Source organism: Gopherus flavomarginatus, chromosome 7 (genome assembly GCF_025201925.1).
Source record: "Gopherus flavomarginatus isolate rGopFla2 chromosome 7, rGopFla2.mat.asm, whole genome shotgun sequence".
NCBI classification, from domain to species: domain Eukaryota; kingdom Metazoa; phylum Chordata; order Testudines; family Testudinidae; genus Gopherus; species Gopherus flavomarginatus.
The window spans coordinates 2351808-2365736 of NC_066623.1; the positions used below are offsets into that span (position 1 = coordinate 2351808).

Here is a 13929-nt window from a genome sequence, read left to right on the forward strand (position 1 = left end):
GACTTTCTCACCCCCTCTTGTGTTTCAGGTCTACATTTCCTTTCACACTCTCTCTGTGGGGGTCGAGCAAACCTTTAACTCCTTCATTCTTGTAACAATTAGTTGCTTACAACCTTTGAAAACCGTACAGATCCTGAAGTGTGGCCTCCCAGCCCCTACTCAGCTGGGGCCCCGGAATGTCATCCATTGGTTAAGCATAGATGGGGCCAGAGAATTGCAGCAGGTTAGCAGCTAAAGGCAGTGTGTGTGAGAGAGACACAGAGAAGTCAGCAGAGAACTTGTGATTTTCACTATAGTAGTGAATGGCTCAGCGAAGTGCCCAGACGCTGCTGGTGTGTTCTGCCCCAGAGCAGGAGAGGAAGCAGCCCCCTGTTCCCTGGACAGATCTGAAGGGCAAAATCAGCCAACAAGCTCAGTGCTTGATTCAACAGCACTGATGTGATGATTATCCCTCCTTCTGGCAGGTCCCTGCCCTGGGAAAGGAACAATTGCTGCAGGTGCAAATTGCTTTTAATTGCAAAGAGTCTCTCTCACCGTGGAGACATTTAGTCTGGATATGATACAAGTCACACAGGAGCAGCGCAGGGACTTACCCTCTCCTATACAATAAACATGCCATATATATTCACCGGTGACTGCGTATACTCACTCTTTTCCTGCACCCCTAGGGGATGCCTCATGCATGACGTGGTGTCCTGATGTGAAGATTCAAATATCACTCCAGGGTATGTGAAATCAGATATATTCATATGCGAGTAGATCAGGCATAGATATTAAATATCAATAAGTAAGTGCTTATACACATCTAAGCCCAAGGGTCAGGCAAAACTCCCACAGGCAATAACTATTTGGGAACCTTTGTTGACTATCTGAGACATATTTGTGCATACACACAGGGTCTACCCACATACAATATTCCATCATATACATATCACACACCCATTGATACATGGGTATGAGTGTGTGAAGCTATAGACACATATTATACATGAGTTTCTATTGTTTGTGGCTGTTATATTTTTGACTATATGGACCTGATCCAATGACCATTTAAGCCGATAGGAGTCTTTCAAATGACTTCAGTGGGCTTTGGACCAGGCTTTTAATGAATGTGTTTACTGAACTGCAGGTGAGCTAGAGAATCAGACGCATGCAGCTTCAATCTATTCACTCTGTCTACAAAGATCTGGAATCAGGCACCTTTCCCGTTGGAAACGATTGAAATGGAATGAATACTGCAGGTTCCCCCTTCCACAACACCTCTTCTCTTCCTCCAGCCACACCTTTCCCAAGCCGAAGGGCTAAGGGGAGAGGGGGAAGCTAAACAGGCAGCGGCTCCCTGGAGTTCTGTCTGTGTGATCCCAAACAGGGTGTATGCTGTGTGACACTGCTTTAGAAATTAGGGGTAACATTGCTGGGGAATAAACAGCCAGGCTCGCTGGGGTTTCTCTGTTTCTCTTTGGGAACCATAAACATAATTGGTGAGACAATCGAGTTGGTCAGGACAGGACAACACACTCCCTTTGCAGACCCTCTGGCCCCCAACAAATAACCAAATAGGAGGTGAGGAGTGGAGCAGAGTGTGTAGGGGGTAGGATTTTGCAGCAAGATGACAGGGTAGGGAGGGGAATTTCCCCTGGAGCAAATCAAACAACCCATGAACTGGGCTGTAAGTGCTGCTCCCAGAGAAAAGTAAGTGTGTGTGTGTGAGAGACAGAAATGCAACTGTGTGTGTGTGTGTGTGTGTGTGTGTGTGTGTGTGTGTGTGTGTGTGTGTGTGTGTGTGTGTGTGTGTGTGTGTGTGTGTGTGTGTGTGTGTGTGAGAGAGAGAGAGAGAGAGAGACAGAAATGCAAACAGTGCTCTTTCTGCTTTAGCTCCTGCCCGATCCAGCCCATATGAAGCCAATGCCCTAAGCAGAGGAGGGTGGGATTGTACTGGGTATAACTCAGCAGGCAGTTTCAACAGTGGGGCTGGAGCCATAACCAGCCAAAGCTCATTTAACAGTGGCTCTGGGTCTGGATTACCTCAGGCCATTTTTAAAGGTCTTTCCCGGGGGTGAGGAAGAAGGTGCTGCGCTCTTGAAGGGACCTTTCAAATCCCACTCAACTCCGCACTGTTTGGAACTCTCCCTCCTTCAAAATGCTGCCAGCTTAAGAGACAGCCCGGGAGATGCTTGAATCCACATGAAAAAAACCGTGTCCCTTTCCCCTAAATAAAAGTTGCCAGCTACTCCAGCCTTGTCAAGTGCGAGTCCATCTTCCTCCCCAGCTACGAGCTCGCTCCCTCCCTTGCACTCTGCAGCCCCCATTGCTGCTTTTCTGCTCCAGGTCCACCCCCTCCTCCCACTGGCTTAGGGTCAGTTTCCTCCCCTTGACACTGGAAGATGGTGAATGGGCAGGAAAAGCAAACGGCACCTTCTATTTTCCTTTAACTCTCCCTCCTCCCCAGCCCGGTTGTGTGCGCCTCGCCCCCTCCCAGCGCGCTGCGGCTGAGCGCTCCCCGCTGGGGAAGGGAGCAGAGGAAAAGGTGCCGGCCCAAAGGAGCCTCGGGGTCTGGGCTTGAACTTCAGAGAAGAGGGAGGTGGAGTGAGCAGGAGACTAGGAGGGAGACTGCAGGGAGCTGCCGGGCAGGGCTGGGGGCAGAAGAGGGGAGAGGGGCAGATACAGTGTGGGGCTGCTCGGAACAGCTGCGTCCCCTGGGGCCACCAGCCTGCTCGCCGGGAGGCCCTAGTGTGTTCGCTGCTCGCTCACTGAGCCAAAGACCCCCCCCCCCCCCGCCCCAGCTTTTCCCTTCCCAGCCTGGCTCCCCGCAGCCATCCCCAGACCGGTTCCTCCTCCGCCCCCCACAAGTCCCGTGCCCAGCTCTACCCCCGCCCCAGCTCGATCTCCCCCCCTCTTCCCAGCCTCCAGGTATCGCCCCGCTGTGTCCCCAGCCTTGCCAGCACCCCCTCCCCGCCTGGCCCAGCTTCCCCCAGCCCGGTTCATCCTCCACCCCACCCCCCCGCTCCCTGAAGTCCCGTGCCCAGCTCTACCCCACCCCTGAGCTCAGCTCCCCCTCTCTTCCCAGCATCCGGGTATCCCCCTCGCTCTGTTCCCAGCCTTGCCTGGTGCCCCCACCCCAGGCCCCCTGCTCACTCACATGCAAACTTTCACTCCTGGCCCCCGGCTGAGGAATGAGTGGGTGGAGAGGAGGGGCAGGGGGTCGAGGAGAAGCCCCCCCGCCCAGCGTGGGAAGGGCCCGAGAGGAGCCTACGCTACAGCCGTGGGGGGGTCCCCAAATTGCTGGGTGCTCTTACAGCCGCGTATGCCTGAGGATGGCCCTGGTCCTCGGGACGTGTTAACAGCCAACACCCCCTGTTCCTGCTGCACATGGGACAACAATCGGAACAGCCCCCGCCTGGCAGGAGCATCCCGGCACCTTTAGAGACCTCCCCCGCCCCGCAGAGATGGAGGGAAGCTGACTCTCTTGAATATTTGTTAGCCAAAGGCAGCCCGGGTTACTGACTGCGGGAGAAAACTCACCCCATTCATACCGTGTCTGCTCCGCGTCGCGCCGGACTTCGCATGTAGACGGCGTGTGGCGCGGGGCGGAGGGCGCCTGTGAAACACGTTTCACCAGTGACACGCCGGGGTTCTCGATGACAAATCGATGCTATTCGGCCCCGGAGTTTTGCTTTGCCCGAGGCAGGGAATGTCGGGTTGGGGGGGAGAGTGCGAGCTACACCTGAGGGGCCGATTTGTGAATGGGCACATTTGGGGAGCGTGTTTTACTGGGGGGCGGGGGAGCCAGTGTCCACTCGAAAGATCTTTTTGCCCTCCGCCTGTTGAGCCCTCCTCAGGCTGAGCCTAACCTCGGCAGCCAGAGTTTGGGTAAAGAATCAGCTGCACTGGCCGAGGATATTTGGGCGGGGAGGGGTCGGTCGTGCCTATGAAACACCGCGAGCTAAGGGCATTTTCCGGCCAAGTATTCATGGAGATGAAATCGAAGACCTAGAGCAGAGAGGGTCTGTGTTTTGGCTTTACACGTAGAGGGGCTTTTCGTTGTTGGCGGTGGTGATGGCGGGAGGTTGGGGGAGGGTGTTTATTAACTCCCTGTAGCTAATCACCCATCGGCTAACTGCTGGAGGGAGTTAAGAAACAAGGATAACACCAGGGGCCATGCCAGTGTGTGTGTGTGTGTGTGTGTGTGTGTACTTCCAGAGCCGTGTGTGTGTGAACTTGCTGAGGTGTGTGTGCGGGCCCTTGCAGAGCGGGGGGTGTGTGTGTGCGCACTTGTGGTGTGTGTGTTTATGCGCACTCGCAGTTGCAGAGTGGGGTGTGTGTGTGTATGTGCACTTGCAGAGGTGTGTGTTTGCGCGCGCCCTTGCAGAGCGGGGTGTGTGTGTATGTGTACATTTGCAGAGGTGTGTGTGTGTGTGCGCGCTCTTGCAGAGTGGTGTGTGTGTGTGTGTGTGCACTTGCAGAGGTGTACGTGTGTGCGCGCCCTTGCAGAGCGGGGTGTGTGTGTATGTGTGCACTTGCAGAGGTGTGTGTGTGCGCGCGCGCCCTTGCAGAGTGGTGTGTGTGTGTGTGTACTTGCAGAGGTGTACGTGTGTGCGCGCCCTTGCAGAGCGGGGTGTGTGTGTATGTGTGCACTTGCAGAGGTGTGTGTGTGCGCGCGCGCCCTTGCAGAGTGGTGTGTGTGTGTGTGTACTTGCAGAGGTGTACGTGTGTGCGCGCCCTTGCAGAGCGGGGTGTGTGTGTATGTGTGCACTTGCAGAGTGTGTGTGTGTGCGCGCGCGCCCTTGCAGAGCCGTGCCCCGGGCCCCAGCTAACGAAGCTGTTGGGTGACTGATGCACAAGGCGCTGATGGTGTTTGCACGGATAACACCCTCACCGCTACCGAGCGCCCGCTCGCTCCTTGCAACTTTCCTCACCCCGCCCCTCCCCGGGGAGGCGGGGAGATGCTAATGAGGGGGGCGGCTCCCAGCGCCGCCGGCCACTAGCCGGCGCGTAGCGCGGGCGGCAGAGGGGGCGGTGGTGACAAGATGCAAATGAGTGGGCGTGCCCGGGCGGCGGGGCCCCGCCCCCTGCCCGCTGGGGCTGGGGCGCTCCCGGGCAGCTGCGGGGATAGTCAGAGCGGATTCCACAGGGAGCGCCCGCAAATCACTCCTGTTCGCGCAGGGCCGGGAGGGAGGGAGGGAGGGGGGGAGGCGAGAGGATCTCCATCCACCCAGGCTGCTGCCCCTCTCTCTTTCCCCGCCTGCGCCTGGCTCCAGCCGCCCGCTCCCTGCGCTGCGCTGCGCTGCGCTGCGAGAGGAGGGAGCAGAGCCCCCGGGCTGGGAGGAAAGCGCAGAAGAGAGAGAGGAAGCGGGGAGGGGGAAGAGAAAACTTGCCTCCCTTGTCACTGGAAAATGACACTTGGTGTAGCCGAGCCTGCAGCAGCTTCGCCTGAGCCTATTGTTTCTTAAACTGCCACCCAGCGCCTTGCGTCTCCTGCCAGCCCCGGGGGTGCCCTGCAAAGAGCGACTTTCTCCGGCCCCCGTGAGCGCTGCCCCCCAAGCCCCCAGCCCGCCCGCGCCGGGGGCTGCTGGCCTTGGGAGCTTCCAGTCGGATGTGGTGGTAAATGTGTGTGGCCGTGTTTGCTTTGAGTCCAACCAGCCGCCGCCGAGCGCAGCAACTCCAGCCACCCGCATCTGCCCGGCCAGCTCCTCGCCGCGGTTCCCGTCTGCGCTGAGGCGGGCGGGGGTTTGTCATTCATGTTTGGGATCCAGGAGAGCATTCAGCGGAGTGGCAGCAGCATGAAGGAAGAGCCCCTGGGCGCGGGGATGAACGCGGTCAGGACCTGGATGCAGGGAGCCGGCGTCCTGGATGCAAACACGGCCGCGCAGAGGTAGGTGGGCTCGCGCCGCGCAGCATCAATTCCTTTCACTTCCCCTCTCCATGCTGGTCCGGAGAGCCCAGGCAGCGCGGTTCACAGCCAGCACAACACAAAGATGCACTTCGGGGTTGTGCAAGAGGCGGTGAGTTTTACGTAGATGTAACCAGGGGAGATTTATTCCTCTGGTCTTCCCAGAATCACTTTTTTTTTTTGCAAGAAGCGGTGAGTTTTCCATGGATGTATCCAGTAAATATTTATCCCTATTGTCCTCCAGAATCACTTGGTTGGCAAGAAGCTGTGAGTTTTTCAGAGCTGTATCAAAAATATACTTAGTGTTTATACTTACATGTGTGCGCAATATACAGATTCTGTAGGACGGTATTATCCGGCCAGCATCACTTTTTTGGAAGAAGCACTAGGTTTTGCGAGGCTGTAGTCAGTGTATATTTATTTGTTAGCCCCTCAATAGCACCCCCCCCCCAAGAGGCGGTGAGTTTTGCAAAGATGTATTCAAAATATGTCTTCTCCTTATCTCCACGAGGATCACCTTTAAAAAACAATAACCAGTGAGTGGAGCAAAGCTTCGTCCAGGATATATTTAATTCCAAACATCCCTCCAGAACCCCCCCCCCGCATTTTTTTGCAAGAAGCAGTGTCTTTTGCAAAGCTGCATCCAAGATATCTTTAATTCGTATCATTCATTCTCCTACCACCGCCACACAGAGTGATCCAGAATATGGAGCTTGAACCAGCGAGACAGCATCAGCTAACAAGTTTAATGTTGACATCTTCTGGTATATTTCACAGCATCTCCCACCCCCCTCCCTTTGGAGTCCTCTAAGGAAGGGAAAGTTCTGCAGGGAAAACCCAAATGCTGGAATCTTTAAAGTTTTCTGCCCAGGCAGCTTTGGGATGTTTACCATGAATCAAAAGCCGGGGGTGACGGGGGGAGCGCTTATTGCTCAAGCTGAAGGAGAAGCCACATGGTCGATTTACTGACAGCTCTGACTAGAGTTTGGAAATGGCAAAACAGCCCCACTTTGCAATAAAATGTTACAGATTTCTGTGCTGATCTGCACGGCCGTTAGCTTCATATAGATGGGGGGGATTATTATGCACCTGGAGGGCGGGATGAGATTTTGTAAATTGGAGGGATACATTTCTCTCCTTGGATGCCTGGGTTTTGGGGGGACTCACACCCCCATCTCCATCTCGAAATCAGGCAGCGATGAACTTTGCTTCCCTAGGCTACTTTGCCGACTGGCTTCTCGTTCGCAATTTGGGCTTGTCATTTGCACCCAGAACGACCAGCGATGGGTCAGGGGCAGCCTCCGTTACTTTTGACAAGTAGGGACCTTCCCACCCACAGATCCTGCTGCCAAGCTGGGGTGCCGCCCCCCAAGGACAGAAATAGGGGCGGGAGGGCTTCACCCGCAGTGCACGCTTGTTCTGAGAGCCCAGCTCCCCCTCCCCCATAGCTTTCATGCCCCCCCCCAGCAGCCCGCTGCTGCTCTGGGCTGGGGAAGGGCGCAGACCCCCGTGGAGCTGCCTTGGGGTGCCCCTGGCTAGTGCTGGGAGGCGATAGGGGTGCGGAATGGGGCTCTGTCCTCGCTCTGTAACCCGGTGTTTTTGGCCGCAGCGGAGTGGGGCTGGCCCGGGCTCACTTCGAGAAGCAGCCCCCCTCCAACCTGAGGAAATCCAACTTCTTCCACTTCGTCCTGGCTCTGTACGACAGGCAGGGGCAGCCCGTGGAGATCGAGCGCACCGCCTTCGTGGGCTTCGTGGAGAAGGAGAAAGTAAGTGCCCACGAGGCGTGGCTGCTCCCGCTGGCTCCTGCGCGGCCCTGGCCCCCGTGCCCCTAGCTGCCCGCGCACGGAGCCCGCTGCACCGCCGGTGCGCCCCGGGGGCTCTGTTTTCCAGCCCCCCCCCAGCACACTGCAGCCCGTGGGGATGGCTCAGGCCCCGCCGAGGCTCTGGGCAGCGGTGTCCTCGGCAGCGCCCCACCCCCTTAGGGACCCGATCCTCTGCCCCCAACTAGCGCCCTGTGCTCCGCTCTGGGAGAGTGGCAGAATCGCTCCCCTGCCCGCTCCATCCCCCACCCCCTTTGGGGACTTTGACAGCTTCCAGCCCGCAGATCGCCCCAAAGCGCCTGGCCCGGGGAAGGTGCCAGTCTCCCGGGCTGGGGGGCGGAGGGAACGGGGGGATTAAACCCCGAACCAGACGCGCCCCAGTTTGCAAGCGGTGCGGGCGATCGGGAGGGTTAACCCCGGCTCTGTGTGTCTCCCTCCAACGCAGGAAGCCAACAGCGAAAAGACCAATAACGGGATCCATTACCGGCTGCAGCTCCTCTACAGCAACGGTGAGCCGCTGCCCAGCCGCCCGGCCGGCGAGTCCCCTGCCCCGCTCCCTGCTAATCCCGGGGCCCGGCCCGCCTGGGCGCCTGCCGCTGGGTTTGGAGCGGGCCCTGCGGGAACGGACCGACCCTCCGACTGCAAAGCGACACGACATAACCTCCCCCTGCTCCCTGGCTTTCCACGCGCGTGGCTGGCGGGTTCAGACCCACGCTGCCTTCCTCCCAAGTGGCGCCCGGCGGCGAACTGTTTTCGCGTGTAACACTTCCCTGCACCCCCAAAGTGATTGCAGCCCCCCCGCAAAGGAAACAAGGCGCGTCTGAAGCTTTTCGGGGGGGGGTTAGCACCGTCTCCCTTTCCCACGGACATCCCACGCGAGAAGGGGGAAGCACGTTCTCCTGGCGGGGGGATGTGTCTGGCCCCCTCTGTTTTGCGTGGGGCGCTTTGGAGTGAGTGGAAGGAGGTCGCCTCGGGCTCCTTCCCTCTGGCTGCCAGGCCGGGCCCGATCCGCCTCGCTCCCCAAAGCCCCGCGGGTGCGCCGGGAAATTCACCCACCTCCAGCAACTTGTTCACCCCCCCCCCTTTTGTTTTGTGTTAAGGGATCAGAACCGAGCAGGATTTCTACGTTCGCCTGATCGACTCCATGACCAAACAAGTAAGTGATGGGCCTGGCTCCGGGCCCTTCCTTCGCTCCCGTCCGCCCGCAGTGCCCCGTCGCAGCGTGGATCCCGGGGCTGGCCCGGCTAGGGAGGGGCAGAGCTGGGCTGGCGGGCGCCGAGCGGGGCCGGGGGCTGGAGCTCCATTGCCGCTTGTCGAGTTCCCTTTTCGGGGTGTGAGCCCGGCCCGGCTGCCCCGGGCGGCCCGTTCTGCAGGGGTCGGGCCGGGGCAGCCGCTGCAGCCCGAGGGCGAGAGACCCACGGTGGCGAGAGAGCAGCTCGCAGGCTTGGGCACCAAGCCCCCCAGGGAGGGTCTGGGGGCCCAGCCCCGTCCCCTGCGCTGGGTGCCCTCGCAGCCCGACGGTGGTGCCCCCAAACCAGCCCCCTGTGTCGGCCACTCCGGCTGCTCAAAGAGCTTCGCGGCTTCCAGGGTTGCTAGCTACGGCCGTCCTGCTCCGGGGACCTGGAAGCCGCTTCAGCCGGCGCTCCTGGGCAGCCAGAGCCAGGGTCCCCCTGCAGAGCGAGCCCGCCGGGGCCTGGGCGATAACAAACAATGCGATCAAAGCAGTAAAACCGCGGCGCAGAGCGCAGAGCCCTGACGGGGGATGCAAACAGGACGGCTGGGAGGGGGACGCCCAATTCCGAAAAGCGCCCCAGACCCTGGGTTTTGGATTGGCTAGGATCGAGTCGGTGCACCTAAACTGCGGGTTTAAAGGTGCAGAAACAGCCCTGCTTTGAGCTTCCTAATGTGCAAGGGCCAGTGTACGTCCAGATTCAGTTCTGGCTCGAAAGAAACATTTATGAACAGAGACAGGATTTAGAAAAAAATAATCGGACGTTTTTCCGTAGCTTTGCAAATAAAGACGTATAGCCCCACGTTCCCTGAAGGCTTTTCGATCCCAGGATTTTTGCTTTAATTATGCGAATGAAAAGAAATAAGCAAACAAACGTATAACCACAAAACACCAGCCAGGCACTGTAGCAAATATTTATGCTTTGTTTATTTGCAGTTACTTTGTTAGTTGTTTTAAAGGAACAGTGGTTCAGTATGAGTGATTTTCATTGTGTGAACAGCCACTGAAAATATGCATGCAGGACAAGTAATTATTTTATCCATTTTACAGTCAAAGATAACTGTACTTTTTAGTTATAGTACAGCCAGCTTTGGAAAAAAAAGTGATTGAAACTAATTTTAAACATGGCATTTAGTTTCCAAAACAGGAATTAACTGTATATATTTACACAAAAACACACAATTGTATTTTTTTGTGTATGTGTATACATATATATAATACCAGTATTTTTGTGTAATAATTTTTTGAAAAAAATCAGATATTTTTCCAAAATAATTAGCATTCTGAAGATTCTAGTATTCTATCCTGCTAATTTTAAAGAGCATTTATATGTTATAATAAATTTCCATTTACATACATTTAAACAGCCCCTCCCCTCCCCTGGAATTTACATCTTTTTAATCAGTTAGTGGACTTTTTCAAATTCTAATTCTATAGAAAAAATTCTGTTTGTGTATTATTTACAAAAGCAAATTAAATTATTAAATGTCTTACATAGAAGAAAAAATGTTAGTTTCTGTGTGTTCAAAATGCTGTCATCTGCTGAGACACTCTTGCTGTGGCTTGTAGTTTGGTTCTTTTTTAACACCAAAATGTAAAGTTCCATGTGCTAGGTTTGTTTTAGAAAACTGTTTTTGATGCTCTCAAAACATCTTTTCCTGCCATTGAAGACTGTCTTTAAAAAAAAAAAAAAGAGGAAACTTGGAGTAATTATAATATACAATTCAACCATGCATCTGATCTGTGTTAAATATACACTTCGAAAACATAGACCAGAGACTATATGAATTAAAACAGCAACAACATACCCTTTAACAACACATCTTGGAAAGTATTTCCTGTGTCACTCATATTTTTCAGGCACAGATTGGTTAGTTCATGTTTAAACTAACAAAATCCCCTCTAATACATCAGCTATTTTTTGTAGTTGTTTTGGATCCCATGTATTGCATTGTAGACCATGTAAAAAGCATTATCAATAAATATAATCTAAACAGCTTTCATATCATTACAGAACTGCAAAGCTATTTTTCCCTCTGTGTGCAGCTCAGTTGAAAACAGATCTTTTAATTTATGTAGAGAAACGGATTCAAAATATTATTTTTTTAACAAAGGCATCTTGCATGTGAGCAGTCCATCCTAAGGCACTGTTTGACCTCTTGCTCTCTCATTATTATCAAGTCATCAGAGGGTCTTTTGGAGAGAGAGAGAGAGAGAAAAGAGATACAGTTTATTTGTAAAACATAATAATGCAGATATAAAACACATTTACAATTAAGGGAAATTCTCTGTCTGCTTTTAATTAGTCTTCATGTATAAAGCTAGTGCAAAATATCTGTTTTATTTGGGAAAGCACAGTAGAGCTGATGCAGACAGGATTTAAAATAACTATCTGAATTCGGACTAAGAAGACAGTGAAATAAAGGGTATTTGTAGGAGAAAACTAATTGGCTTTCCTATTAGTTGCATGAAAGTCCTTTATTTAGACATATTTATCATTTTTTAAACAAAAATATCTGAATGATCATGTCGTAATTGTGGCATGTCCTAATATTTATTTCTGAACAGTAAATATGCTTGTTTATTCTTTATTCAGAGTGCAATTGTTCAGAGGTTTGGTAGCTTTTATTGCAGTCAATAAAATACTCATTAGACAGCAAAGTACAACATATGACACAGATTTACCCAAATATGACTATATCATTTATATTTTAGCCACAATGAATTATATAGGGGATTCTCAAGTAACTTTCAAAACATAAAACTGTAATTAAACATTACAAACTCTGTCTGAAATTTCTCCATTTTTAAATAAAAGTTAAATATATATTGTCAGCCTACTCAGAGGTGTAGTATTCTAATATAGGAAGTGCAGAACAAATTGGATAATGAAACAATTACTTTAAAATGAGGCTGTTGCAGGAGCATAAATGTTTTAGCTGGCAACAGTCGTCTTGGTGCTCCTAGATGCGCGCGCGTGCAACACACACACACACACACACTCTCTCTCTCTCTCTCTCTCTCTCTCTCTCTCTCTCAGTAGTTGTGAATGCCTGGACTGAAATTACAGCTACTCTGAGATTTCTTGTGACAACTTAAAAATCCCACAAGAGCAAATCAGTGGGTTAGGTCCCCAGAATATATAGTAAAATATTCTCAGATTTTTGTCAGATTTTATATAATTGATCTGATTAATGTACATTCCTGATGTCACAGCCATAAATTGCAAATTTTATATAACTGTGAATTACGAAGGAGTTTTATGCTCAGGAAATCAAAACCATGATCTCTCTCGATATAACACATTTCTCATAATTTTAGCAAAAGCTTTCCATGAACGGTTAGTTTGTATTATAATAGCATTTAGACACCACCTACCGAAATAGGGCCCCATTAGGCTAGGTGCTGTAAAACCCACAGAATAACAGTGTCCTGGTCCCTTATGGGTACGTCTACACTCCAGCTGGGAGCGAGATGGCCAGCATGGGTACACAGGCTCAAGCACATTCCAGATAGCTGTGTGGACATTGTGGCTCAGTCAGCAGCTTGGTTCCTCAAGCCCGCCCAGTCCCTTGGGTGTAACCTCGGCTGACTAGCCCGAGTCTCTGCTGCAGATGCAATGTCCACACTGCTAATTTTAGTGTGTTTTAGTGCAAGCCCTGCTAGCAGGAGACTGTCTACCTGCACTGGGGGGCTTGCTCTGAGTTCAGATCTAAACAGGTCAGGCCATGTTAGTATTTCGTGAGTGGCTGAATGTTCAACTAACCCACAAACGGACAAAAGCTCTATCATGCCCATGGCTCGGTAATTCACAGTTTGTGGGATGCAGATGTATTCGATGTCACCTGTGATATTCTAGGGGACGTAGGACGGGACCCTGCTAGCACTGAATTCATTGAGAATTTTGACATTGTCTGCAATGTGAGGTGGATCTGGCCCATTGTGCATGTAGACACCAAAATCAGAACCTGCTGTCTTGTCCATCTCAAACTGGAATGGCTTCCATGGCAGTTTGATATAGGCAAGGAATGTAGAATTGGGCTCAAAGTGTGTGGTATCATGCTATACCCCGGCTAATGCTTGGCCTTTGGTGGTTTCACCAAAGAAGTGGTGTTATGACATGCTAATTTCAACCCTTTGAGGTGACTGCGATGTTTATAAAATGCATCAATCATTTCTAAATTGTAAATACTAGATACAAATAATGAATTATATGGATTAATTATATGGGGAAATTATTTTTCTAAGGGTAAAAGCATTAAATGTTAATATTGTCTTAATTAAAATTTCTTTTATGTTATCTCAGCACCTCATTTGACATCAGTGTCACATTCCTACTGCCTTCAGAGCCCTGTAGGATCCCAAACTTTATAGCTTTTGCTTTCAGTAAACCAGTAGGTCTGCTGCTAACAATGATGCATTTTGAATTTGTCTGCGGTATGTGAAATGTATCCACTCCAATAAAACAGGCACTTTCAGACAAAGCTGAGGATCTAGAGATGTAAATGCCCCCAGTCCTTCAGTTGAGTGTTCATAAAGTTTGAATATTTCATATTAGGAAACATGTAGGAAAATAAATAGTAAATACGTTACCTATCCCCTTCTCTTGTTTTCATCCATTCATGTACACAGAGATCTGATGAATAGAACTAAGGCTAAGAGTCCTAGTATTTCAAGTCATGTGTGATACCTCTAGTCCTACTGAGTCAAAATCCTTCATTCAGCCTTACCCACTTTGTTTATGTTTTGATTTTTTTCAGTACTTTAAACTCTAGTTGCAAGTGTATTTTCTGTTGATTGCCCTATTGCATCTTGCCGTGTGTGCAGCTATTGGATCAGCTCTCCATTGAGTGCCTAGCCTGCTTCTTCATTGTCAGCCACATATTTGTGTAAAGAAAATGTTATCAATAAGTTCAGAAAAGACTCAGTAGAATATCAGATATTCAGCAGAAACATGAAACAAAACAAAGCCCACTGTCAGGGAAAGT

At 51.6% G+C, this 13929-nt stretch overlaps 1 protein-coding gene across 8 annotated transcripts in view; it reads left to right on the plus strand.

Annotated features, from left to right (window-relative positions):
• Positions 1-5208: 5208 nt before the first annotated feature.
• The window catches only part of EBF1 (EBF transcription factor 1), a 325256-nt gene continuing 316535 nt past the window's right edge, over positions 5209-13929 (plus strand). For all 8 annotated transcript variants that reach the window (XM_050961296.1, XM_050961300.1, XM_050961297.1 and 5 more), the window contains exons 1-4: positions 5209-5872; positions 7500-7656; positions 8156-8219; positions 8811-8866. In XM_050961296.1, coding sequence (XP_050817253.1) covers positions 5739-5872; positions 7500-7656; positions 8156-8219; positions 8811-8866 — 411 coding nt within the window. In that variant the 5' untranslated portion in view covers positions 5209-5738. The remainder of the gene's footprint in view (positions 5873-7499; positions 7657-8155; positions 8220-8810; positions 8867-13929) is intronic.